The sequence below is a fragment of the Saimiri boliviensis genome, chromosome 21, assembly GCF_048565385.1.
Source record: "Saimiri boliviensis isolate mSaiBol1 chromosome 21, mSaiBol1.pri, whole genome shotgun sequence".
Taxonomy (NCBI): Eukaryota; Metazoa; Chordata; class Mammalia; order Primates; family Cebidae; genus Saimiri; species Saimiri boliviensis.
In genome coordinates, this window is record NC_133469.1 from 11,473,473 (window position 1) to 11,501,113 (window position 27,641).

General features: G+C 48.3%; 1 protein-coding gene across 3 annotated transcripts in view; it reads right to left on the bottom strand.

Annotated features, from left to right (window-relative positions):
* Window positions 1-5,386: 5,386 nt before the first annotated feature.
* GRAP2 (GRB2 related adaptor protein 2) overlaps window positions 5,387-27,641 on the bottom strand; it is an 81,283-nt gene continuing 59,028 nt past the window's right edge. For all 3 annotated transcript variants that reach the window (XM_074391281.1, XM_074391282.1, XM_010343430.3), the window contains 5 exons: window positions 26,427-26,546; window positions 20,937-21,105; window positions 18,228-18,440; window positions 17,023-17,145; window positions 5,387-15,451 (listed from right to left, as the gene is read on the bottom strand). In XM_074391281.1, the coding sequence (XP_074247382.1) occupies window positions 15,272-15,451; window positions 17,023-17,145; window positions 18,228-18,440; window positions 20,937-21,105; window positions 26,427-26,546 (805 nt within the window). In that variant the 3' untranslated portion in view covers window positions 5,387-15,271. The remainder of the gene's footprint in view (window positions 15,452-17,022; window positions 17,146-18,227; window positions 18,441-20,936; window positions 21,106-26,426; window positions 26,547-27,641) is intronic.

The window sequence follows — 27,641 nt, forward strand, 5'->3', positions numbered from 1 at the left end:
TCTGTATTACCTGGAGTTGAATATTATCCTGCCTTACTAGGTTGGGAAAATTTTCCTGAATAATATCCTGAAGCGTATTTTCCAGCTTGGATTCATTCTCTTTGTCACATTCAGGTATACCTATCAAGCGTAGGTTAGGTCTTTTCACATAGTCCCATATTTCTTGGAGACTTTGCTCGTTCCTTTTTATCCCTTTTTCTCTAATCTTGTCTTCTTGTTTTATTTCATTGAGTTGGTCTTCGACCTCTGATATCCTTTCTTCTGCTTGATCAATTCGGCTGTTAAAACTTGTGCATACTTCACGTAGTTCTCGTATTGTTTTTCAGCTCCATCAACTCACTTACTTTCCTCTCTAAATTGTGTATTCTTGTTAACATTTCGTCAAACCTTTTTTCAAAGTTCTTAGTTTCTTTGGATTGGGTTAGAACAAGTTCTTCTAATTCACAGAAGTTTCTTATTATCCACATTTTGAAGCTGCTTCTGTAATTGGAACACACTTGTTCTCCCTCAAGCCTTGTTTCGTTACTGATGAGGAACTGTGATCCCCTGCTGAGGGAGAGGCGTTCTGATCTTGGGTATTCTCAGCCTTTTTTGACTGTTTTCTTCCCTTCGTTGTAGATTTATCCATCCGTGGTCTTTATAATTACCGTCTTTGTAATTGGGTTTCTGAGTGGACGTCCAACTTACTGATTCTCAGCGCCGAAATCTGAGCAACCCACTGCGCTGACTCAATCAGCGGCGTTAAGACTGATGGTGCTTTTCTGACTCTGCACCAAGAACCGACACTCCGAGGCGCCAGCAAAACCGCCTCGCCGGTCACAAGAGTCGCGCTGGCGACCCGTGGGGCTCCTCCGCTGGGAATCTCCTGGTGCCTGAGCAACAAGAATTCATGTGAAGGTGTGGCGTCCTCTCGTTCTTTGTGCTTTCACTGGGAGCTACAATCCCGAGCTGCTAGTGATCAGCCATCTTGGATCTCTCTCCCCCTCAGATCTTTTCTAAAAGCCAAACACCATTATGTCATTTCCCTGCATAAAACCCTTCCAAGGGTCCCCATCCCCATAGGCTACAGCCCAAGTGCCTCGAGGCCATTCATGATTCAGACCTGCTTTTCTTCCCCTCCCAGCTCCCGCTGTACCACGTTTCTCCCCAGACAGGGAGACTCTCCTGGTTCCTTTCATCTGTAGTTGGGTGGTCGCTCCCTCTGCAGAGTCTCTCCTGCACCACCTAAGTCCCGGTGAGGGGTTCTTCCTTGCTTCCCACCAGCCCTGTCTGAGTATCCAGGCTCTGTGTTCTCACGATCTGTCTTCCCCAACAGTTGTGAGTTCCTTGAGGGTGGAACTGTCATATTCATTAGGGTGTTCCCAGATTTTAGGCCCTAATCCCTAGATTTTCACCCGAGGTCCCTTGCCCTCACCCTCTTTTTTTTTTTTTTTTTTTTTGAGATGGAGTCTCACTCAGTCACCAGGCTGGAGTGCAGTGACGTGATCTAGGCTCACTGCAACCTCCACCTCCCAGGTTCAAGCGATTCTCCATCCTCAGCCTCCTGAGTAGCTGGGACTACAGATGTGTGCCATCACACCTAGCTAATCTTTTTTTTGTATTTTTAGGAGAGACAGGGTTTCACTATGTTAACCAGGATGGTCTCGATCTCTTGACCTCGTGATTTGCCCCCCTTAGCCTCCCAAAGTGCTGGGATTACAGACAAGTGTGAGCTACCACGCCTGTCCCCCTCACCCTCTCTACCACAAACTGATTAGGAGTTCTTTCATAAAGCTTAGCAGTGTTTCCTCTCTCTCCCTGCCATAGATACAGTAGGAACATAACGAATAAGAACCCAAATGCTGAAGACAACTTAATTGAACAGTAGTCTTTTCAGCCATTCTGTTGCATAGTGTGAGTGTGTGTGTGTGTGTGTGTGTGAGAGAGAGAGAGAGAGAGAGAATGAATATGCATATGTGTGGTAGAGTATACAACACAGTGACCATTTTTTTCTTTTCAGAGACAGGCTCTCGCCTGTTGCCCAGACTAGAGTGCAGTGAGCAGCCATAGGTCACTGCAACCTTGAACTCTTGGCCTGAAGTGATCCCACCTAAGCCTCCCGAGTAGCTGGGATTACAGGCTTTAGTCACTGTGCCTGGCTCTGGTGGACAGTTTTGATTATCTTTAAAGATGAAGAAGGATTTCAGCATCCATGTCCTCCTGGGAGGCACAGTCCAAAGGAGGCCTTTTCTCCAGCCAATCGGGGTGGAGGACCAGCATCAGAAAGAGAGAGGGTTTAATCCAAGGCCTGCCTAGGAAGAGGCCCAAGGGTTTGGTGCTTCTCCCTGCCTGGAGACTCCTCACACTGGGGTTTTTCACCATATTGGTCAGGCTGGTATCAAACTCCTGACCTCTAATTAGGTGATCCACTGATATACTTTGGGAGGCGCCTTGGCTTTCCAAAGTGCTTGAAGGGACAGGGGAGGATATTCCAGGTAGTAGTTGATGGTAGGGAAACAGACCTGGTACTCAGAGAGCTGAGTGGATGAAGAGTGAGTGAGTGAGTGAGTGAGTAAATGCAGTGCTCAAGGCAAATGCAGACTAAACCAATTGATTAGTTTAGGTCATGGTGTGTGTGTGTGTGTGTGTGTGTGTGTAAGTACATGTATGTGTATGTACGTACCTGTGTGTGAACAGTTACATGTATGTGTATTTCAGGGATACAAAAATGACAGGGAGCCGGAAATCCAGGTTGTCTCACAGATGCTCTTGAACCCTTGAATTTCAGGCTGAGTTTGCACTTTGTTTCCACTTGGGAGCCATGGAAGGCGTGTGAGCTGGGGAATGGGAGGATAAAAACGATGCTTGAGATGCCTGACCGAGAGCACGGAATGGACCAGAGGTGGGGTGAGCTCCAATGATATTTAGCGTTAGAGAAAGAGGGCTGTCAGGTTTTGAGACTGGGAGGTTTCAGGAGGGAAGCTCAGGGAGGCGTGGGGTCTTTTCAAGGTCTGGAGTTCAAGATCAGCCTGGCCAACATGGTGAAACCTCATCTCTACTAAAAATACAAAAATTAGCCGGGCGTGGTGGCGGGTGCCTGTAATGCCAGCTACTTGGGAGGCTGAGGCAGGAGAATTGCTTGAACCCGGGAGGCGGAGGTTGCAGTGAGCTGAGATCATGCCATTGAACTCCAGCCTGGGTGACAGAGTGAGATTCTGACTCAAAAAAAAAAAAAAAAATAAGTATTCCTTTACTTGGCCAACACCCTCAGCACTCTGTCCCTTGCCGGTGGCCATCACAGGACAGGCACATCCTGGAAGAGGGTGGGTGAGGTGAGGGAGGGGAGCTCTCCCGTAGATGATGTGCTACGTCAGCATGTTATCAGTTTGATGGTGCAGAGAGATTACCCCGAGGAGGGTAATCTCAGAACACAGGACGGGCAAGTTTCAAAGGAAAGGAGGCCTTTGCAGCAACAAGTCCTCACTGGGGCAGGGCAGGGTGGAGGGTAAAGAAGGCTGTTTCTGCCAGAAATGGAAGGTAGTTATGGGTGAGGTGGAGGTGGGTTTTATCTGGTCAAGACTCCCGGGAGGGCCGGGAACCTTGGGAATGGACCGAGTTTCTTCTCTCTCATGCCCTGCTGCTTGGCCCGGGCTGTAGGAATACAAAGAACAAAGAAAGCAGTCGTGATGTCTCTACCACTTGCTCGGCCCTTACCAAGCAGTTTCCGTAATTTTGTTTACTTCTCATGACTACTCAGTGCTGTTATCCCCAGTTCTCTAGATCAGCTCAGAGAGGTCAAGTAACTTGTCCAGGCTCAGTAGAGTAAGTAGTAGAGTCTGGACCACAGCCCATGTGTGTCTGACTCAAAGCTTGTGGCTTTTCCACTTTCCCACGTGGCCTGGAGGAGAGAAGAGAGGAAGGGTAGAAGAGGAGGGAAGATGGAAGGTTAGGAAGGAGGGGAGGGGCAGGTTAGGAAGGGTGGGGCTTTCTCTGTAGGGCCATAAGGTTCTAGAATGCTCCAGAACAAAGCTGTCGGCTCTGACATCCTAGAGGGGCTCGCTTTCTATGTAAAGGTTATGAATTCCTCCTTCTGCTCCCAGCCAGGAGAAAACTCAGCTGTCGAGTAGGGATGGAGAATGTCTCCTGATATGATGGCTTCAATGTCCTGAGCCACACTCAGATATTGCCCTGTTAGTCATATTTGTATGGTGGTGGGGAGGGATCAGGAGTAGCCAAGACTTAAAACTGGACCCTGGAGTCAGGGACTGAGAAGGAAGTGGGAGCAAAGACAAGTTGGGGTCCAGCCTGTCTTTGGGGATTACAGGGGCCTCCTATGACCATGGGTATAGATGGTGGTGGGAGTACCATGCAGCTGACAGGAGCAGGGACTCTGGCACAAGGTCACTGGAGTGCTGAGTGGGTGCTGTGCATGGTAGGAAAGGGAGCGCTGCTGTGCATTAGGGATCTGGGCCTGTAGACAGGATGGCAGCCAGTGCTCGGAAATGTCATCTGGATTCTGGGAAGGGGACTGGCCTGAAACAGGCAGGGGAAGAGGGGGCTGGGTACTGCACTGGTCCCATCATCTGGCCTGGCCAGAGATCTTGTTGCAGAAGCAAGGGAAGAAGGTGGAGCTGGATCTCAGAATGAAAGGAGGAACAAATAGCAGACTCAAGAGTCTTATGCAGAGGCTCTAGAGAGGCTTGAGCCTGTGCCATGGCTCCATGTGGGGCAGAAGGACCAGCAGAACACAAGAACTCCTGAGCTCAAGTGATCCTGCTACTTCAGCCTCTGAAGTAGGTGGGTCTACAAGCACGTGCCTGTATGTACCACACATGGCTAATTAAAAAAAAAAAACAAAAAACATGGTGAAACCCTGTCTCTACTAAAAATACAAAAAATTAGCTGGGCATGGTGGCGCGTGCCTGTAATCCCAGCTACTCAGGAGGCTGAGGCAGGAGAATTGCCTGAACCCTGGAGGCGGAGGTTCCGGTGAGCCGAGATCATGCCATTGCACTCCAGCCTGGGTAACAAGAGTGAAACTCCGTCTCAAAAAAAAAAAAAAAAAAAAAAAAAAAAAAAAAAAAATGGGGGCTGTGTGGGGTGCCTCATGCCCATAATCTCAGGACTTTGAGAGGCCGAGTTGGGCAGATCACTTGAGGTCAGGAGTTCGAGGTCAGCTTGGCTAACATGGTGAAACCCAGCCTCTACACTAAAAATACAAAAATTAGCTAGGTGTGATGGCACATGCTTGTAATCCCAGCTACCAAGGAGGCTGAGGCATGAGAATTGCTTGAGCCTGGGAGCAGAGGTTGCAGGGATTGGAGATTCACCACTGCACTCCACCCTGGGGGACAGAGTGAGACTCTGTCTAAAAAAAAAAAAAAAAAAAATTGTAGAGACAGGGTCTTGCTATGTTGCCCAGGCTAAGACAAGCATTGTGTGTTATTCCTTTTCTGCACCCATCTTGAGTCGCTCCTTGCAGAAGAGGGGCCTGAGGATCAGTGTTCACTTAGGGTATGTATCCACATGCAACAGTGGTTTAGAGCAAGAAGACACCCAGCATCTCCTTCATTGTACCTGGAGGAAACTGAGGCACAGAGGGGCTGAGAGACTCCCCTTAGGTCCAGTGGCTCAGGAGAGAGTGGGGACAGAATCCAGGCTGCAGACCCCCAGCTAGCGCTCCCTTCCTCTGCATCCCCCACCCATCTGGACTTGCCATGGTAACTAAGCCTCCTCCAGTGTGGGAAGCAGTTACCTAGCAACTTCCCCTAACCAGGTTATCACCGAGGGAGTGAGATACCACATGCTGCCTGCCCTGGGGAATTTAGATGTGTAGAAACGGGATCGCCCACATCACAGTGTGGCCGCAAATGACCCTGCACAGAGCCATGTTTGGAAGCCCCTGTAGAGGAGAGTCTCACATCAGGATGAGTGAGTCTCGGGGATAATGGCACAACCCCGGACTGGCTGAGGCGTCCACCCCTGCAGTGGATGCAGGACCTTACTGTGCACCGTGCTAGTTTCTCTGAACAGCTTGGAACCTGTCCCCATTGACTTGCTGGCTCAGTGTGGATGGGGATCCATAGAGGAAGACTGATGGAAAGGCTGTGTGTGTGTCCTTGCAGGCGTCTCACTGTGGCGGTGGAAATGGCAGGGGAGCTGTGCTCCTTCATGCTCCTCTTGTTCCCTAATTATATCACGAAATTACATTTATGAAATGACATGATTGTAAAGTGACTCTTCCTCTGATGTTCCCTGTATATTGGTTTTGACAGCCATTCCCCCAACCCTCACCTGCTTCTTCCTATGGGCAGAGCCCTGCCTGGGTTCCCAGGTTCTGCCTCCGGAAGGGCCCTACCAATTGGCCTAAGCCAGTTATGGTGGCCTCGTTCTCTTGGAAATGGCTGGTTTAAGAACAGCATGGGATCCAGTCTTGCCAGTGGGATCTGTGTGAATGCCTGCTGAAGGACTTCCAGGAAGGAAAGGGTTTCCTCATTAATTAGAATTGGGAGAGAATGTGCGCCTTCTCCATTAGACATTGTCACGTCTGCATGTGATGTCTGGAACTGCAACAGCCACTGGGAAGAGAAACCACTGATGTTCAGAAGTATCACTGATGCATCGTTGGGCCATTGTGTTAAGCCAGCCAATAGCTGCCTTGTCTCTGGACTTCTCATGATGGGAAATCATAAGCCTCTTGTTGTTCTAGAGTCTTTTGGACAGGACTCTGCTTCCAGTTCACTCGCTTTGCACTAGTCTGAGTGGGGCGCTGAATAGATGCCTTGACAAGTCTTGGTATTAAAGGTAAAGGACCCAAAGAAAACAAATGTCCCATATCTTGATGATTTACTGACTAAATCAAAGATATGACTCCCTGATCCTTTATCTCCTCAGTTGGAACTGAAATCGGACTAGCAGCTGCATGCCCAGCTCTTGCAGGTCTGAACAGACTTCTCCCTAAAGGGCCTGACAGCATCCCTGGTATTCCCAGCGTCTGGCACGTTTCATTCATTCATTCATTCATTCATTCATTCATTCATGTGGTGGTGTACTGGGTCTGGCTCCTATCTGCCCGTGAAAAACAATTGTGCACATCTTTTCCCAACTCTGAGTTCAATGATGTCATGTTGGTAGCCTGAAATCTGCCATGGTGGGAGTTGTTCTTTTTTAAGTAGACTTTTTTCCCAGCAGTTTTAGGATCACAGCAAAATGGAACAGAAGATACAGGGAGTTCCCATACACCCCTTGTCCCCACACACGCACAGCCTCCCCCACTGTCAACATCCTCCAGCAAAGTGATATATTTGTTACGATTGTTGAGCCTACATTGACACATCATAATCACCCGGACTGCACAGTTTACATTAGGGTTCACTCTTCGTGTTGTGCATACTATGGGTTTTGAAAACTGTGTCATGCCATGTGTCTATTGTGGCATCACACAGAGGAGTTTCACCACCCTAGAAATCCCCCGTGTTCTGCATATCCATCCCTGCCTCCCTCAACCGTTCCAACCACCGATCTTTTTACTGCCTCTCTAGTTTTCCCTTTTCCAGCATGCCATGTAGTTGGAACCATACAGCATGTAGCCTTTCCATATTGGCATATTTCACATAGTAATATGCATTTAAGGGCTGGGTGTGGTGGCTCACATCTGTAACCTCACCACTTTGGGAGGCCGAGGTGGGTAGATCACCTGAGGTCAGGAGTTTGAGACCAGGCTGGCCAACATGGTGAAAACCCATCTCTACTCAAAAAAAAAAAAAAAAAAAAAAAAAAATCAGCCAGTCATGGTGGTGGGCACCTGTAATCCCAGCTACTTGGGAAGCTGAGGCAGAAGAATTGCTTGAACCAGGGAGGCAGAGGTTGCAGTGAGTCGAGATCGCACCACTGAACTCCAGCTTAGCGACAGAGTAAAACTTCATCTCAATAATAATAATAGTAATAAGAATAATAATATACATTTAAGATTCTCATCTTTTCATAGCTTGGTAGCTCATTTCTTTCTGAATACTATTTTGTTGTCCGGAGGTACCAGTTTATTTATTCATTCCTCTATTGTAGGTCATCTTGGTTTCTTCAAAGTTTCAGTAATTATGAATAAATCCACTATACACATCCATGTCCAGGTCTTTGTGTGGATGTTTTCAACACCTTTCGGTAAATGCCAAGGAGTATGAATGCTGGATCCTATGGGAAGATTAAGTTTAGTTTTGTAAGAAACTGCCAAATTCTCTTCTGAAGTGGCTGTGCCTTTTGCCTTCCCACTGTCAATAAATGAGAGTTCCTGTTGCTCCACATCGTCACCAGCATTTGGTGTTGTCAGTATTTTATATAAGGGGCATTCTTACAGGTGTGTGGTGATATTCCACTGTTTCAATTTGCATTTTCCTAATGACACGATATTGAGCATCTTTTTATCTCTTCACTTGCCATCTGTATCTCCTTCCGTGAGCTGTCTGTTCATGTCTTTTTCCCATTTTTAAATCGGGCTATCCATTTTCTTATTGTTGAGCTTTAAGAGTTCTTTGTGTATTTTGGATCACAGTCCTTTATCAGATATGTCTTCTGTATATATTTTCTCCTGGTCTGTGATTTGTCTTCTCATTCTCTTGGCATATGGTGGGAGTGTTTACACCACAGAATTGGCAAATACTACAAGTCACAGCTTCCTTTCAGAGAGAGCCAATTATGAAACCTTTGCCAGGACACCACTGCATCCAGGTGTCAACCATTTATTGAGTGTACTACTTGCCTTTGACCTCAAAAATATTTGGTCTAGTGGAGGAGGCAGATCAGTGAATCACTGACAATGGTGTTCTGAGTATTGGGTCAGAGGGAGAACAAGGTTACTACAGGAACATTATGGGTACTTATGTCAACCATAGTGTTGGAATGGTTTCCCAGTGGAGCCCTGGAGCCCTGAGCTAATGATTTCAAAGTATGTAACAGTTGTCTGGACCCGTGCTGCCCAATAGGCAGCCCCTTGCCACACGTGGCTATTTCAGTCATTCGTATTAGCCACAATCCAAGTGTTCAGTAGCCACATGTGGCTAGTGACTGTCACATTGGATAGAGCAGATACAGAGCTTTTCCCTCATCACAGAAAGTCCTAATAGCATTTATCTAGACAAAACTGGGAGAAAGGATTCCAGGCAAAAAGAACACAATGTAGGAGACTCAGAGGTCTGAGAAAACATGACTCATTCTGAGAACCACAAATAGTTCTAAGGGACTGAAGTAAAGGGTGTTTGGGACTGGAAAGGTAGAAGATGGGGATGAACAAACAAGTCAGCAGGGAGATCACTAAAGGCCTTCGGTGTGAAGCTAAGCAGGTTAAACTCCAGCCTGAAAGCTATGGGGTACCCTGAAGGATTTGAGCAGGAGCTTGATGTCATCAGCCTGTTTGTGAATAAGATCTCCCTGGCTGCCCTGGAGGCTGGATTACAGTGGGCCAGCCAGGAAGGCAGGGAGACCAGCACTGAGACTACTGCAGTCCCCTGGGAAAGCAGAGAGAGAGGTCTGAAGTAAGGCAGTGGCTGGGGAATGAGTGCAGAGAAGGGACAGAGTTGAGAGATGTGAAGGACCCAATGGCTGATTGTGTCTGACCCTGAAGAGGTGCTTTGTAAGTATTTGTTGATTTAATGAATGAATCATAGCAAAACTCAAACAGGTGGGTACGCACCTACTGGACTTCTAGGAGGTACCTACCCCACAAATGGCATGGTACAGGGGACAGCCTTGGCTTACTATGGACAGGCTGAAGTGTTGACTTTAGACAAAGCAAACAGTGGATATTTTGACCACGCTCATCTGTCCCCAGTGTGGGCCGTTGTGTTTCAGGTTAGCTGGGAGCTAATGATGGCACGTAGGTACATTCCCCTCCTTTTGAGCTAAAGGAGAAAGAGGCAATAGGGAGAAAGAGAAAAAAGAGATGATGGAGGGAAGGGTTGGTATCCCCTGTTCTGTCCGATGGAGGGAGGGCTTGGCTGAGAAGCTCATGGAAGATGCTGAAGGAGGCAGGGTCTAAGGTGTGCCTCTCAGAATTGGGCACAGGCCATTCTCCACTCTGCCTCCTCCCCAGTCTCCTTGTCAGGTGGACTACAGGGCAGATTTGGTGTCCTGAAGGATCGGGGCCGTTCACCAGCAGATAAATGAAGTGCGTAGTGGGTCCGCAGCATTTGGGTAGGCACTGTCAGCAGAGGATGTGTAGGGCGACAGACCACCACCAGAGTAGGAAGCCTGAACACGTAAGACACCAGCTTTCTTCTCTCGGCCTCTTGGAAGTAACCGGAGGAGAATCTGAGGGCAGTGGCTAAAGCTACTGGAACCTGGATATCATTGTAAATAGGACCTCATTTGCATCTACAGGTCTGTTAGGCCCAAGACATTGAGTTACAAAATGAGTGAATAGATGAGATGAGGCAGGTCCAATCATGCCTTCATTAGAGAAATGTTTATTGAGCCTCTGCATGCCATGCACAGTGCTAGATGCTGAGTGTACAATGGTTTACAAAACAGAGGTGACCCCTGCTCCACAGAGCTTACAGCCTAATAGCCATACAGCTCAGTCTGGTGCCATCATCTGTGTACATGCTATTCAGGAAAAGCACAGGATTCATGAGATCATCTTAAAGGAAGGATTATTTTAGATTAGGAGGCAGGGGAGGACCGTTGGGAAGTGATATTTAAACCCAGACCTGGGCCAGGCATGGGGGCTCACACCTGTAATCCCCAGTACTTTGGGAGGCAAGGCAGTGGATCACCTGAGGTCAGGAGTTCAAGGCCACCCTGGCCAACATGGTAAAACCCCATGTCTACTAAAAATGCAAAAATTAGCCAGGCATGGTGGCACGCCACTTTAATCCCAGCTACTTAGGAGGCTGAGGTGGGAGAATCACTTGAATTCAGGAGGCAGAGGCTGCAGTGAGCTGAGATCGCATCACTGCACTCCAGTCTGGGCAACAGAGCAAGACCCCATCTCAAAAACCAACCAACCAACCAACCAACCAACCCAGACCTGCAGATGAATAAGAGTTAGCAGGGTTAGCAGGTGAGGAGCAGGGGATGTGCCTCCAGGCAGCAAGAATGGCAAGTGTGAAAGGTTTGGGGACAAATCCTTGGCCATTTGGAGGCTGAAAGGCCAGTCGGGCAGGAGCATGAAAGCAAGAAGAGGAGGCTGAGGAGGGAGGCAGGGCCAGACTTCACAGGGCCACATTAGGACTTTGGACTTAAGCCTAAATCCAGCAGGAAGGGGAGTGACGTGATCAAATTTATTTTTACAAAGATCGCTTTGGCATCTGTGAGGAGGAGCAGATTACAGGAGGGTATGCAGGGGAGAGGTATGAAAGCTGGCAGTTGTCAAAGGGACAGGTGATGGTGGCATGGCCAAGGTGATGGGGTGAAGGGGAGGAACTGAAGAAGCAGTTTTTAAGAAAAATTGAGACAGGCTGGGCACCATGGCTCATGCCTGTAATCACAGCACTTTGGGAGGCCAAGGTAGGCAGATCACGAGGTCAAGAGATCAAGACCATCCTGGCCAACATGGTGAAACCCCGTCTCTACTAAAAATACAAACATTAGCTGGGCATGGTGGTGCGTGCCTGTAGTCACAGCTACTTGGGAGACTGAGGCAGGAGAATAGCTTGAACCTGGGAGGCGGAGGTTGCAGTGAGCCGAGATGGCGCCACTGCACTCCAGCCTGGCGACAGAGCAGGACTTCATCTCAACAACAACAAAAGAATTGAGACAATAAAGGTTTTTCTCACACCCTTGCCTTGGTATAGACGGCCTGAAACATTGGCTTCAACAGGCAAACAGCATATATTTTGGCCATGCTAATCTGTCCCTAGCGTGGGCCGTTGTGTTTTAGGTTAGCTGGGACCAAAGTCCCCTGCCTCAACCAGGGCCGTATCTGACCAGAGTCAGTTTTCTGTCTAAAGATTTCCTGACAAAGCTTTCACAACTTTCTTGCTCATGTTTAAAATAATTATGATGAGGAAATAGCAATTATCGTAGGAAATTCCTGTTTGCATTTCATCTGAATTTCTCTCACATTACTTCTTTCTTTTATTTTAAAGATGCTAAAATTAAGTCACCTGCGCCACCAAATATGAATGATGTCATAACGACAGTTCTGAATTGCGTCTGTCCCAAAGCCAAAGCGACCTATTCGTGAGCAGCAAAGAAAAATGGCCGAATATCCTCAGAAAAAGAGCCCAATTAGAGTTTTGCTCACTGTGGAGTTCTTTGTCTTTGCTACTTAACATGTGGACCCAGCACCCAGTAGCTTGTTAGAATTCAGGACCGAGAAGGAAGCTGCAGTTGAACACAAATCCCCAGGCAATTTGTAAGTACTGGACATTTTGAGAAGCACCATGGTTAGGTCACCCTAGGGCCATCTAAAAGTGGGTGGGCAGCAGCAGGTGCCAGGTATTTGAAATACAGTGAGACAGAGCAACTGGTTAGGAAAACCCCACTGGTCCAACAGGAACTGGCTTTTCTCTGGAAGCCCCAAGCTCCCAAGTCACGTAGAGCATTGCAGCCAAGCTCTGAGACAGTGTGTTGGCTGCCAGTTGTGTGGCTGGTGAGAGGCTCTGAGTGGACCCTCCCCTGGTGCTGAAACACTGTCCGGTAGAAACTAGGACCCGTAGGGACACATGGGGAGGTGTTCCCCCTGGCAGCACCAGAGGCTGCGGGGGGTTGAGCTCTCCTTCCCCCTCCCTCCGTAATGCGGAGAGTTAGGTTCTTGGCCTCTTCACCTGGCTGCTAAGAGCCCTCATTGCTTGTGGGTGGTTTGGGTGACTTTCCTGCTTCCTTCTGAATGGAGGCGTGCTGCTGAACAGGGCAAGGACAACGTGGCATCTCAGCAAAACATACCCTGCGGTGGCTTTTGCTAGAACAGAACACTGAGTTCCAGGGGTTCTAAAAGCACTGCTCATACTGCCTGCCTATGGGGTCAGCTCCTGCAGGCCGATGACCCCTGGCACCCCTCAGTCTGGCTCTCACTCTCTACTGGAGGAGTAGGTGACACAGACACCAGACACAGCCTGGCCAAACAAGGACACTTTGTTTCATTACTGTGTTCTTGAGAAGTCTTTCAAGGCACAAACCTCGATCAGAATCGAATCACGTACCTCTGTCTAACTAGAGCTGGTCCTCCCACATCATCAGACAACTGGATGAAGTTTGTGGGCTGTTTAAAGCATATGGTTTGTAAACACTGTAAAATCAAACATTACTTCTGACTTTTATTTACTGTAGCATTTCACATTACTTAGCACCAAAATAGCTGATGAGGTCTTCTCTGCCTTTGTTCTTTCTCCTGTTCTTTTTCTTATGCTTCTTTGCTCCCTGCCTTCTGCAGCAGTGGTTTCTCTGCCCTGATTCTTCCTTTCCCAGCTTATCACCCCTCCTCCTGCACGTCTGCCCACCAGCTCCACACCGCTGTCCTCCCTGGGCCCACTCACTCTCTCCCTTTCCTCCCCCTGTGCCTCTCTTGCTGCCCCTTGATCCTCTGGGATGTCTTAGCTACCTTTCCCTCTCTCTGCTTTCACTTCCAAAAGCTGCAGGCGCTCCTTACTCACGCTCGACTCCCCCCTGCCTCCACCAGGCTATTTTCTTTTGCCTCCTGATACCCACCACAGAGTCCCTTTTTTCCTCTTTCCTCTAAAGGAAGAAACATGGGGATCGGATAATTGTAGAATCAGAGTCACAAGGGACACTGCTTGTGCTACACTGGCGCTTACTTCTGAGTCAGAAAATCTTTCTTCTCCTATCACCTTCAATCATGGCTGCCCCCCACCCCATCCCTCCTTAGAGCAGGAGAGGCTGGGGAAGAGAAAACTTCCAGGCTCCTTCACCAGCGCTTTCACCCCTCTTTCCTGTCTCAGCACACACACACACGCATGCACACAAGCGCACGCACATATAAGCACACATATGCACGCATGCAGGAATGCGCACATATGCACACACAAGCACGTGTACACATGCAGGGGTGCACACATATGCGCATGTAAGCACACGTGCACACACGCAGGGGGGCTCGCCCAGACTCACAAACTCCGGATGCCCCAGTGCAGACAGTGTTTGTACCTGGCCTCCCCTAAGGCCCTGAGCTTCCTCTCCAGTGTCTCTCTCCTCTCCAGCCAGGCTGACCTGTGCCTTGGACACATGATTCTAGTGTGAGGTGGTGGCGAGGGACAGCCATGGTTGGGACTCCTTGCTCCAAGCGCAACTCTTGGGTGGCGGGGAGGGCGGCAATGATCAGAGCAAGCAGGAAACTCATGTCAAAGCCAGCTTCCACCTGGGGTCATGTTTAGTCAATCAGTTGACAGTCAATGCTCTTATCAAGTGAGCTGCTTTCCATGCCACTGGGCAGGGCATCTTGAAAACAGTCAATACAGACGGAAAATGAACAGAGCCCTGAAGATACACCCTTGTAACCATAAAACAATGACTCTAAAATGCAGTATTCTCAGCCAGAGCTTCTTCAAGTACTAGGGTGCTATTTCCTTCATAGCTGGGGAAACAGTTACATTGAGTAAGTTGCTTGGGGACCACAGAAAAATCTCTTGACTTTCCAGTACTTGGCTTCTCACACTGAACATTCATTTGAAAGGCCCAAGGAACATTAATTTGAACAGAGATGACAGTCTCGGCTAGGTGTTGACTAGGAGGCCAGCCTCACACAGACAGGGTCTCTCTAGCCCAGTCCTGCTTCCACATCCCCGCCCAGACTTGCTGGCTGCCCGCGGCACAAAGCTGCACCTTAATTCCTAATGCAGCAGTGCCCACCCCTTGGAGGACAGGAGGAGAGCTGCCTGCAAACCCTCCAGGTGAGCGGGGCTTGCAGGTGAGCTAGGACATGCCCCACCAAGTTCAACTCCACCCTATTGCTCTGCGTCCAGTGCCGAGGTGTGGTCTTTGCTTAGCTGTGCTCCGTGAAAATTCCCAAGACAAGACAAGGAGGAAGCAGTGACAGCTCAGGCCAGGACAAAGCTCCATTTCGTTTCCCTGCCCCACCCCCCAACTCCCCCACTGCCTTCCACATACCCCTGAGGCGAGCAGAAAAGCAAGTGTGAATATTATTCTCCACCTGAGTTCCCTTTTGCATAAACTAATTACCAGCCCAACTGCCAATAAATTACTAGTATAAAAAGTTGTGTGTGTACACCGAGAGACGGAGAGAGAGATATGTATATAGAGTCATGGAGTCCAGGCTTTTTTACTTGCCCTCTCTCTTGTGGGCAGCTTCAGACAAAAAGCTTCTGTCTGTCCCCCGAAGAGTTCATCGGGTCATGGGTGCCACGTAGTTGGCAGGGAAGAGGCCCAGTTTGTCGCGCAGGCGGCCAGTCCACCAGGATGGGTTGGAGCTGTCCAGGACCTCGAGCACCTCCCCGCTCTGGAATCCCAGCTCGTCAGCCTCCAGGGCCTCAAAGTCGTACAGCGCCCGGGCCCACCGCACTCGCTGTCGGGCGAAGCACAGAAGAGGCTCTGCTGAGCTGTGGGCTGGGCAGGCAGGGAAGGGTCTGCTGGCTCCTCCCACCACACCTAAGTCCTTTGAGAGCAACATTCCCTGAAGGCTGACCCCTCTGTAACTTAAAAAAAAAATGTTTGTAGGCTAGGTGCGGTGGCTCACACCTGTAATCCCAGCACTTTGGGAGGCCAAGGCAGGTGGATCACCTGAGGTCAGGAGTTCGAGACCAGCCTGACCAACATGGAGAAACCCCATCTCTACTAAAAATACAAAATTAGCTGGGCGTGGTGGCGCATGCCTGTAATCCCAGCTACTTGGGAGATTGAGACAGCAGAATTGCTTGAACCCAGGAGGCGGAGGTTGCAGTGAGCTGAGATTGCACCATTGCACTCCAGCCTGGGCAACAAGGTGAAACTCCGTCTCAAAAAAAAAATGTGTAGAGATGGGGGTCTTGCTATGTTGCTGAGGCTGGTTTTAAACCCTTGGCTTCAAGTGATCCTCCTGCCCTGGCCTCCCAAGTAGCTGGAACTACAGGTGTGAGCCATCACGCCCGGCTATCCTGCTCACCAGAACTCACCAGCGTCACTCTGGAGATTCAGGACTTTTACCAACAGATGTTATTGTCCAAGGTCCCAAGAGGCTCCCTGAGAATCACTCTTTCCACATCAATAGGTGTCTTTTCAGCTTCTTTGAGTGACAAACGGAATGGCAATATGTCCCAAATAACAGCCCTGGGTGTTAGGGCAATCAAGTCACAAGTCAAGATGGATCACAGGCCAGGCACGGTGGCTCATGCCTGTAATCACAGCCCTTTGGGAGGTTGAGGTAGGAGGACTGCTTGAGCCCATGAGTTCGAGACCAGCCTGCCCAGTGTATTGAGAGCTTATCTCTACAAATAATACACTTAGCTACTTGGGAAGCTAAGGCAGGAGGACTGCTTGAGTCTATCAGTGAGCCATGATTGTGCCACTGCACTTGAGCCTGGGAGACAAAGTGAGACCCTGCCTCACCCCCCCACCCCACCCCCTAGAAAAAGGAATGATAAAAGGCCATGGTAAAGAACTATGATAAAGATGATAAAGAACTAGAACCAAGGACTCTGAGAACAGGGAAGGCACCAGCCAGACCGTGCCGGCTCAGCCCCAGGCCTCCCCAGATGTTCCATCATTTCTCATTGCATCTGTGTGGGTTTTTTGTTTCTGTTTTTGAGACAGTGTCTCACTCTTTCGCCCAGGCAACCTCTGCCTCCCAGCAGATGTTATTTCAAGTGATTCTCCTGCCTCAGCCTCCCGAGTAGCTGGGATGACAGGCGCCTGCCACCACATGAGCTAATTTTTTGTATTTTTGGTAGAGATGGGGTTTCACCATGTTGGCCAGGCCGGTCTCAAATTCCTGACCTCAGGTGATCCACCCGCCTCGGCCTCCCAAAGTGTTGGGATTGCAGGCGTGAGTCACTGCACCCAGACAGATCTGTGTGATTTGAGTCTCCTGCCTCATCTCCTCCACTGAGCTCTGTCCTAGGGCCTTTCCCCAGGGATCCCAGAGAGTGACGGCTCCCATACCCCTGCTGCCTGGAGCTGCACTGGGTCTGTGTGTCTCCGATGCATGAGGGCCGTATTCATTTCACTGCCCAGGCCAGCACCACAGTGCCCGTCATTTATGTCAAGGCTGCCTCCTCGGCGTTCCTGGAAACATGCAACAGAAGACTGGTCACCCCACTGCCAGGACATTTCCCACAGGCTCCCCCAGTGCCTGGCTCAGATGCGATCCACACAGCTGGTATATTCCAGGAATACTTACTGATGATGATAATAAAACCTCCATGCTGAGGGGGAGGATGACCTAAGGTCTAAAGGGACCTTAGATTCTGAAGGCAAAGAAGGCAAAGGTGGGTTTTATTTATTCAGTCAAAAATATTTATCAGGCACCTGACATGTGTTCAGTAGCAGACACAAAGGAAATATAGCTGGAAAGAGAAGATCTCTGACTTCATGGAGCTTCCATTTAGAGGAGGAACCACACACATTTAAGTGAGCAGAGAGAAGAAATGTCTATATCTGCCTGGGAAATCAAGGAAGGCTTCACAGAGGAGGTGATGCTTAAACTCTAGCTTAAAGGAGTAGGACTGGCCAGGGAGGGGCTCATCAGGCAGAGGGATCAGCATGTAAAATGCCACAAAGGCATGAAAGGAAACACAATAGACCATTCGGGTAACTAAGTTAGTGTGAGGTTGCTAGAATGTGTGTTTGCACAGGAGTCAGGTGGGGGGGCAGGTAGCAGGGATGAGACTGGGGAAATAGATTCTGGCAGCTCACAAAGGACTTTGCATGCCTGGCTAAGGAATTTAGGAACGATGTTATCTAGCCATATTGTCCACCCGAAGTAAGCCGAAGTAAGCCGCCTGAAATCCCACTGGGAACAAGGCGGGGGACAGATAGATAGATAGATAGAGAGATAAACAAACAAGGCTCCGTTATGCATATTAAGCCTTTCTTTCTTGTGGTTCTCCACAGCCAGATGGGTTAAGGGGCATGAAGAGATTTGGAATTCTGCTGATAGGAAAATGAAGCAATTGTTCCCTGAGTCCTCTTGAGAAGAGTGTGTGTGTGTGTGTGTGTGTGTGTGTGTGTGAGAGAGAGAGAGAGAGAGAGAGAGAGAGAGAGAGAGTGTGTGTGTGTGTGGGTAGTGGGGGGTGCTGGGCCAGGCCTGGAGGGGAGGCAGGTTCTCCTTCTCACCGGACTGTGCCCGCTGCCTTCATTCCAGATACCTGGTGGAAATGGTGGTGCTGCAGATACCGCTGCTGTGGTGGCTGGGGCGCTGGGGTGTACTGTGGAGGCTGTGGTTGGTGCTGCTGCAGGGGAACGGTTGGGGGGTGATCCGACACCTTCCGGTTCATCGAAGGCCGGATTTCTTCTCCCACAGCCCCACTGAGGTGTGGGCCTCCCTGGGACCTCCGGTCCAGGCTGTTGCCCCGGCGACCCTGGGAGAGAGAACAGAGATGCGTCCTCCTCTCTGATCTTTTGGCTCTGCCCCACCCTTGGGCAGTTGTTCTCAGACGCTGCTCATCCTGCCCCCATGCTGGTGGGGTGGGGACAGCTGAAAGAATTGATGCTTCAGACCTTTACATTTTCCAAAGTGGCCTCTGCATTCTTGGATCCTCCCAGTTTTAGGAATTCAGGTCTGGGGTTCACAGACTAACATTTTCTGCCTGGTAGCCATTTAGTTGATTTCCAGAGGTGCTTGTTTTTCTCTGTGTAATCAAGCTGAATATTCCATTTTACTGACACAATGCCACCCCTTCTTATCACATGTTGCCACATGGCTGGACATCCTACCTTCTAGATAAGCTCCACTGTTGACTTTGCATGATTTTAAACTGTCATTTATAGCCTGGTGATAGAGACCCAAACAGCAACATTTTTGCAACACCATGGGAACCAGGCCTGCCGCTGGGCGTGGAGGAAGAAGCAAGCCCTTTCTCCCTAATGTTAAAACAGAAATACCCTATTGTTATTTTCATGTAAGAAACAATTACATAGGGCCCTGGGCATAGTATATACCAGGCACTGTTCTATGCGCTTTACAATGATCAACCCATTCAATCCCGTTTAATGAAATTTGATACTGCTTCTCTTATCTCTGAATGCACGTCCTAGTGAGTTACTCTGTCCATTTCCTGGTTAGAGTGATTCACAAGGTCTTGGCTAACCTTTGTTTTCCTTTTTGAAGTTCTGTGTGCACTTGGTGGGAACTTCTTTCCACCTTTGGCAGTAACTTCTCAGGCTTGCCTTTCTTGAAAAGGAGGATTTTCTTGACTTCCCCAAAGCACACATTGCTTTCATGGTCTTAATGCCTTTTCAAATAACCTGTCCCTAGGATTTCAGCTAGTCTAGTGAATGCTTCTTCCTGTGATACCTGTCTCTTATAACCATGTTATTTCCTTTGAAAAGTAGTTCATAAATTGGTATGTGTGTGTTTGTGTGTGTGTGTATGTGTGAGTGTGTGCATGTGTGAATTTACTTATGGGAGGCAAGTTAACATTTTCTTTTCTTTTTTGTGGGGCAGGGGGACAAGTCTCACTCTGTCACCCAGGCTGGAGTGCAGTGGCGTGATGTTGGCTCACTGCAACTTCCGCCTCCCAGATTCAAGTGATTCTCCTGCCTCAGCCTCCCGAGAAGCTGGGACTATACGCTCACGCCACCATGTCCAGCTAATTTTTGTATCTTTAGTCAAGATGAGGTTTCGCCATATTGGCCAGGATGGTCTGTCTCTCTAGACCTCGTGATCCACCCACCTTGGCCTCCCAAAGTGTTGGGACTAAAGGCATGAGCCACCACGCCCGGCCAAGTTAACATTTTCTTAGTGCTTAGTATGGACCAGACTCTGGTAGTACTTAGCTGTATTACCTTATTTAATCCTCACAACAGTCCAGTGAGGAAGGTTTTATTGTTCTCTCCACTGTACAGATGAGAAAACTGATACTCAGAAGGTTTCTTAACTTCGCTACGTAATACAAGTAGCTAAGCGATTAAATCAGGATTTCATACCACGTCTGTCTGATGCTTTTTCTTTTAAAGCAACACTCTGTATTCCAAGCAGTTCCAACAGCAAGAATTCCAAGTACAGATTTCTCCTCCTGTGTCCTCCCCACCCCCAATCCTATCATCACACTCCACCTGCTGATTTAATTCCCGGACTCTAGGCTGTTCCTTAATGCCCTGTCTGTAGCACCCCCAACTCCTTCATCCTTGGGCAACTCTTAAACTCGGTTGAAAACTTTGGTGTAGCAATGTCTACAAATAATAAAAAAAATAGCACCTGCGGCTGGGAGTGGTGGCTCATGCCTATAATCCCAGTACTTTGGGAGGCAGAGGCTGGTGGGTCATGAGGTCAGGAGTTCGAGACTAGCCTGACCAACATGGTGAAACCCCATCTCTACTACAAATACAAAAATTAGCCAGGTGTGGTGGTTCCTGCCTGTAGTCCCAGCTACTCAGGAGGCTGAGGCAGGAGAATCACTTGAACCTGGGAGGCAGAGGTTGCAGTGGGCCAAGATTATACCACTGCACTCCAGCTTGGGTGACAGAGCAAGACTCTATCTCAAATAAATAAATAAATAAATAAATAAATAAATAAATAAATAAAAGAAAACCCAGCACCTGCGGTAAGAGCTGATATTTGTTGAGTGCAGTGTGGTAAGGAATAACAGGAGGCGAGACACATTATCTTCTCCCACTTTCATAGCCACCCTGGGAGGTAGATATTACCATTATCCCTATTTTATGGATGAGGAGACTGAGGCTCAGACAACTTCCAAAGTCACACAACTAGGAAGTGTTGTGCTCAGAGTTCAGAGTTCTGTCTTTCAGTCTACTCAGAGGATTTGCCCAGCCTATGCGTTTTTCCTGGTGGTTCGAGTGAGAACTTGGGCTGCCTAAACTCTCTAGGTTGGGGCTGATCAGGACTTGAAGCATACCTGGTCTTCTCGGACTCTGTCTCTGAGGAAGATCTGCTTCTGTTTGGAGATAGAGGTTGTCCTGTAGTAGTCCACCAGCTTATTTAGGGAGGGGAACTTCTCAGTCCATAGGAAGTAATTGCCCTTGTTGTCTCGCATGACCTTGAAATGTTGAACGTCATCCTCATGCCTGGAGAGCAAGGCAAAAAGAAACTGTATGTTACACTGTGATGATGTCCCTTCCTCCAGGCTGCTTGCATCTGGGATGCAGTTCTCTTTGGGCGGGAGATGTAGATTTGGATGACTCCCTCATCACCAGGCAGGTGGGCCAGCCCAGTCAGGCTTCAGCAGGAGCTTTGTAGGATGGACCACTTAGGATACAAGCTACGCTAGAGAGGATTTACCTCAGAAGAAGGTAATCGGATGAGCTAAAATTTGTCTTGGACGCTGGAACTAACCTTTGACAAGAAAAGCATGTTCCAAGTGCTGTAACGACTAAGAGATCAAAGACCCTTTCACGATGTTTATTTGCAAGATCTCCGGGGGGGGGGGGGGTATTTCAAGCTCCTATTATCTTTCTGTTATCAGAAGTACTGTGAACCATCTCCTTTAAGCTCATAAACTAGCACTGGCAGGTAAGAAGCTACTCTCTTCCCTAAGAAATATGTCACATTTGTTCTGTATGTAATAAGGATCTCTTGATCTTGGTTTATGTTTTGCATAAATAAGGTTACAAAGTGTTTTCAGCTTTTGGGGGAAATAGCTTTGTATAAAATCACAGAGGTTTTTTTATCTTTCTTCTTTTTTTTTAGACAGAGTCTCACTCTATTGCCCAGGCTGGAATGTAGTGGTGCAATCTTGGCTCACTGCAACCTCCGCCTCTGGGTTCAAGTGATTCTCCTGTCTCAGCCTCCTGAGTAACTGGGATTACAGGTGCACCACCATGCCTGGCTAATGGCTAACTTTTTCGTATTTTTAGTAAAGATTGGGTTTCACCACGTTGGTTAGGCTGGTCTCAAAGTTCTGACCTCTGATGATGCACCCACCTTGGCCTCCCAAAGTGCTGGGATTACAGGTGTGAGCCACCATACTGGGCGGAATGATAGAGTTTTAATTGAAAAGGATCTTGGAGACTGTTTAACCTTACTTGTCCATTTCACAGATGAGAACACTGAGAGGACTCAGAGAGGCCCAGGGTTGAGGCCAGAACCCCTGAGTCTCTGACTCCAGTCTAGTGAGCTTGGCCTGTCAAGCCATGTAAACATGATAATGTCTTTTATATCAGCACCTTTTGATACCAGTCTAGACTCACAAGTGATGGGACACGTTTGAACCAGGGCTAGAGAAAATGGATTTTACCTACCTAGGAAGGGTGGGCTGAACTTTTACCATTAGATCCAGTTTTACTTCATTGCCAAGTCATTCTCTTTTGGATGTAAAGTTTATTTTTTCAAACGGTCATACATTTATATCTAAAAATAAACTGGCACTAGTGATGCCAACTGCCTGATATGAAAGAAAGGTCAAGGATTTTAAAGGGTCTCGGAGAATAAAGATACCTCTGAGAGTAAGTGGAGGTTTCTTAGGGTTGGATTTAGGGATCTGTGTTAAGAAGGAGATGGAAATTCTGGCCCTCAGTCTCATCTTACGTGCTGGAATTTTCTCACAGCGGGGTGAAGCCAAAGGTTGTACAAGTGGCCTCTCGCTTGACTGATTTGGGGTGGTAATCAACACATCACAATCACTGCGTAGTCTTCCCCTTGGTTTTTGGCCACCAACAGATACTTTGTTCATTCTAAGACAACGTGGCTCAACTCAAAGTCATTACCCTTTGCATCTGGGTGAGGAGGAGGAAATATGCTTGTGATATGATAATTATTCATTCACCACCTCATAGTTAAAGAACTCAGAGTGTGAAACACTGCCCCTTTTACTCTGATGAGCTGTAAGGGTGGATGTGAGGGTTGTAGTTGGTCATCTGGGTCTACAAGGAGAGGTCTGACCACTGTCTCAGGCCTGAAGAGGGACAGAGGAAAGGATGCGATTCAGGGCGCTAGACTCTGAAATCTAGTGGTTTAGGCCCTTAACAAATGCTGAGTGATAGAACTACAATTAGCTCTTAATTATCTGTGCCCATGACAGATGTAAAAATAATTAACAATGATTTTGCTTTGGAATATATTATACTACATTTCTGTAGAAGATGTGATAATGATTATGGTAATTGTCACCATAACTAGAAGCTTCATTGCCTCAATATCAGGGGAAGACTTTGGCAGAAGTCAAGGCTGACTGTTTTGTAAAATTCACTTTAATAAAGGAAATATAAACCATAGTTTCAGGGTCGGGTGTGATGGCTCATGCCTGTAATCCCAGCACTTTGGGAGGCCAATGCGGAAAGATTACATGAGGCCAGGAGTTCAAGACCAGCCTGGAAAACATGACAAAACCCCCTCTTTACTAAATCCCTACCCATACACCACAAATTAGCTGTGTGTGGTGGTGTGAACCTGTGGTCCCAGCTACTCGGGAGGCTCAGGCATAAGAATTGTTTGAACCTGGGAGGCGGAGGTTGCAGTGAGCCAAGATTGCGCCACTGCACTCCAGCCTGGGCGACAGAGTGAGACTGTCTCAAAAAAGCAAAAAAACCCACAAAAACCATCGTTTCTAGCAGAAAAAGTCAGAGTCATCTTCATGTAAACCAAAGGCCCAAGAGATACCCCTCAGTCTAACAAATTACTTGGTCAAGTTTATAATGGGGCAGAGAGGGGAATCTTAAGAAATAGATTTGACTTGGGCCGGGAGTGGTGGCTCACACCTGTAATCCCAGCACTTTGGGAGGCTGAGGCAGGTGGATCATGAGTTCAGCAGTTCAAGACCAGCCTGGACAATATGGTGAAACCCTGTCTCTACTAAAAATACAAAAATTAGCTGAGAGTAGTGGTGCGCACCTGTAGTCCCAGCTACTCAGGAGGCTGAGGCAGGAGAATCTCTTGAACTGGGGAGGCGGAGGTTGCAGTAAACTGAGATCATGCCACTGCATTCCAGCCTGGGAGACAGAGAAAAACTCCATCTCAAGAAAAAAATTTTTTTGACTTGTAATATATACACATACATATTAAATATATGTATAACGATTTTTTTCTAACAATATATGTACATAATTATTTTTTCTTTTGAGACAGGGTCTTGCTCAGTCACCCAGGCTGGAGTGCAGTGGCACAATCTCAGCTCACTGCAGCCTCAACCACCGAGGCTCCAGCAATCCTTTCACCTCAACCTCCCAAGTAGTTGGGAGCATAGGCATGTGCCACCTCACTGGGTTAATTTTTTATTTTCAGTAGAGATGAGGTCTTGCTATGTTGCCCAGGCTGGTCTCCAACTCCTCAAGTTAATTTTTTATTTTCAGTAGAGATGAGGTCTTGCTATGTTGCCCAGGCTGGTCTCCAACTCCTCAGCTCAAGCAATGCTCCCACTTCAGCCTCCCAAAGTGCTGGGATTACAGGGATGAGCCACCTCACCGACCTTGACTTGTAATATATGTTAATGGAGCAAAATTTCATTAACGAAGACCTAACAAGATTTGAATTTGGGATACATCAATATTGGCCTGAACTAAACATTACCATTCCCCAAGCTATAAAAAGAAAGTTTTTGTTGAGGAAAATTAAGAGTTTAAGCAAGACTGCAAGCACAATGCTAAAGAGACCACTTTAAAGTTAGGCGTGTGTACAAATTGTTGACCTGTTGTTAGTCTTTCCTGCCTATGCTTTCAAATATCCGTTCTTTCTAAATAGCAAAGTGGCCATGGTTTGTTACCTGAGATTGGATTTCTGTACTAAAAAGAAAAAGGAAAAGCTGCATGCCTTTCAAAATACACTGAATAAACCAGATCAGTATTTCCTGTCAGTAACTTGGTAGTAAGGTTTTACTTACTTCTCCCGATCTGCTAACACCATTACATTCCTGCAGTTTCACACATGATCAAGTCTGATATGTGACTTGTGATCCCCAACATGCTGACCACACACAGTGTGTTCAGAATCGGGCTTCCGAGTTTAGGGCTGTGTAATGTCTACACGTGGACTGAGTCACTTCCCACAGGGTGCTGCCTCTTAGTGAGGCTTCCTGTCACAGTCCCCCCGCGCTCCCGGCCCTCCTTGGCTCTGTTCTGTTGTTTTCGGTTTTGCTGTACTGTACTGTGATGAAGTCGCCTTTCTTTTTATTCAGCTGCCAACAACTAACTATACATGTATTTGTTGGGGCTCAGAAAATGACACCCCTTGGCATGCTGAGTGCTTCGAACCAAAGGAGACTGCAAGGCTTCAGAAGCAGCCTTGGAAGCAAAGTCTACCTTTGGGGTTCTCCTGCCCTCCTGTCTCCTGCTCCTCTTTCTCCCCCAGAGTGAGTCACAGAAATTAGAATTCCTCTTCTTCACAGCGGGTTAGAGAGACTACAAGGGTCACTGTGGGGGAGGCCAAGGCAGGAGGATTGCTTGAGCCCAGGAGTTTGAGACCAGCCTAGGCAACACAGTAAGACCTGGTCTCTACAAAAAAAATAAGTAAAAATAAAATTAGCCAGGTGTGGTGGTGTATACCTGTATCCCCAGGTGCTCGAGAGACTGAGGTGGGAGGATTGTTTGAGCCTGGAACATGGAGGCTGTGGTGAGCCATGACTGCACCACTGCACTCCAGCCTGCGCAGCAGATAGAGACCCTATCTCAAAAAAAAAAAAAAAAAAAAAAAAAAAAAAGGAGGAAGACTTGGGACAGGCCTTGCTCAGTTTTCCACCTCAGTCTGTTACCTTAGATCAAACCGCCTTTGTCCAATCCCATTTCTACAGGGCTATCTACCCTTCATTTAACCTAAGCATATAAATAGACGGCCTTCCCTGGGTCTTGGGTCTTCATTTTTGAAGGCTTCTGTGTCACGCGAATCTTTGATTAAATAAATTTGTTCACTTTCCTCTTGTTAACCTGTCTTTTGTAGGAGTGTCAGCTGTGACTCTTCTGATGGGCGAAGAAAGGTACCACACCTATTCCGCCCCTGCATCCTACAGCAATGACTTGAGATTTCTATTTTTCCCTGGCTCTTCTTCAGATATGCATCAATCGTAAAAGAAAAGGTTAAGATTTCAACCCCCAGATGGATGTGGACAAGTGGGAGTTCTCCTCCTCCTTCCCCTCCTTCCTGCCACAAATACTCACTGAGTGTCTCTATTTTGCGCAAGACACTGTTAAAGGCATAAAGATGAAGTAGAGGAAAATCCGGCCCTTCCAGAAGCACCTGGGATAGAAGGGGAGGCAGATGGGCATAGAAATGATTTTGAACACACACCAGTGTGCTAAAGAGTGGTGTGTGCATATTCTGGGAAGGTTGTGAAGCTGCTGCCGTGCTTGGCCCATTGGCCACCATGCTTCTGATCACTAGGTCATGTTCCAGAGGTCACTTCAGCATTCTGGGAGGTTAACAGGCCGAGAAGGGCCGGTGCGGTGTCAGGAATGATCAGTACCTGACGGAGATGGAGAAGTCCCCTGGGGAGCTCTGGCTGGCCCGGATGATGAAGAAACCAACCTCCTTGCCCATGAGTAAGTTCTCTGCCTGGTGTCGAGAGAGGCCTTCATGAAACCATCTGTGGGACGAGATCAAACCAGAGGATCAGGATGAGACACAGGAGTGACAGGAGGGAGACGTGGAGAAGAGGTGACTCCGAGGGAAAGAGGCTGGGTACTCTGTACAGCAGGGAGCAGAGAGAGACCGAAGATGGACCAGGTGCTTTTTGAAATCAAACCAGTGCTCCGGGCGGCTTTCAGGAAAGGCGAGGGAGCATTCCCCTTGACTCATCCTCTTTGTTCCTTCTCTCCAGGAGAAGTCTCTGGCCTGGGAATCGAATCATGGAAATGTGTCGCTGCACCAAAATGGGGCAGTGTGGGAGTGACTCACTGCAGGAAGCAGCCGCCTGCTGGCAGCTGCGAAAGAGATAGACCAGAGCTGCAGGGACAGAGGATGCACCCAGGAGGGAAGGGACCACTTCAGGCACTGGGGCCAACCAGGTGCAGCTGGCTGAGCAGGGCCTGGGGCGCTTATGCCCACACTGGAGCCCCAGTGGTCTAGAGGCTCCTCCCTGGGCATTAAGGGAGAGTTATAGGCCAGGACGTACATCGCCTGGGCTGGCATGGAGCACAAGGGGGCTGTGCTCAGTGTGCCTAGCAGAGGCTGCAGTGTTCCTAGGGAGCCCAACGTACACGCTTAGAAAGGAGTGAGGCTGGCACCAGCCAGAGAGTGGCGTCTATACAACCAGATCCTGGGCCTTCCCCCAAAAATCCAGGCTGGGAAATAATCTTTACTATGGAAAAGAACAAACAGGAGAAACTGCTCTTTCAGCGGAACAGTCAGGGTGGCAGCTCCTGGAAGCACAGCTGCACACAGTGTGGCATGTATGAAATAGGTCAAACACTTACACAGAGCCAGCAAGCCGTGGCTGCAGCGTCAAGGCAGGAGGCCAGAGACCTCTCTCGATCACAGACAAGCAAAATGAGTGTATGCAATTATTCGGCGGCCAAAGGTGGGACTGTGTCACATTGCTTCAAGGTGGCTGCTCTAATTGCTGCCACCAGAAGGCTCATACGCATGTTCCTTTAGCTTTGGTCAGGTCTTGGCTTTGGATTCCTTTGTGAGCAATTCTCTGTGCTTTCCAGAGTTTGAAATCTGAGACAAGGGTAGCAGG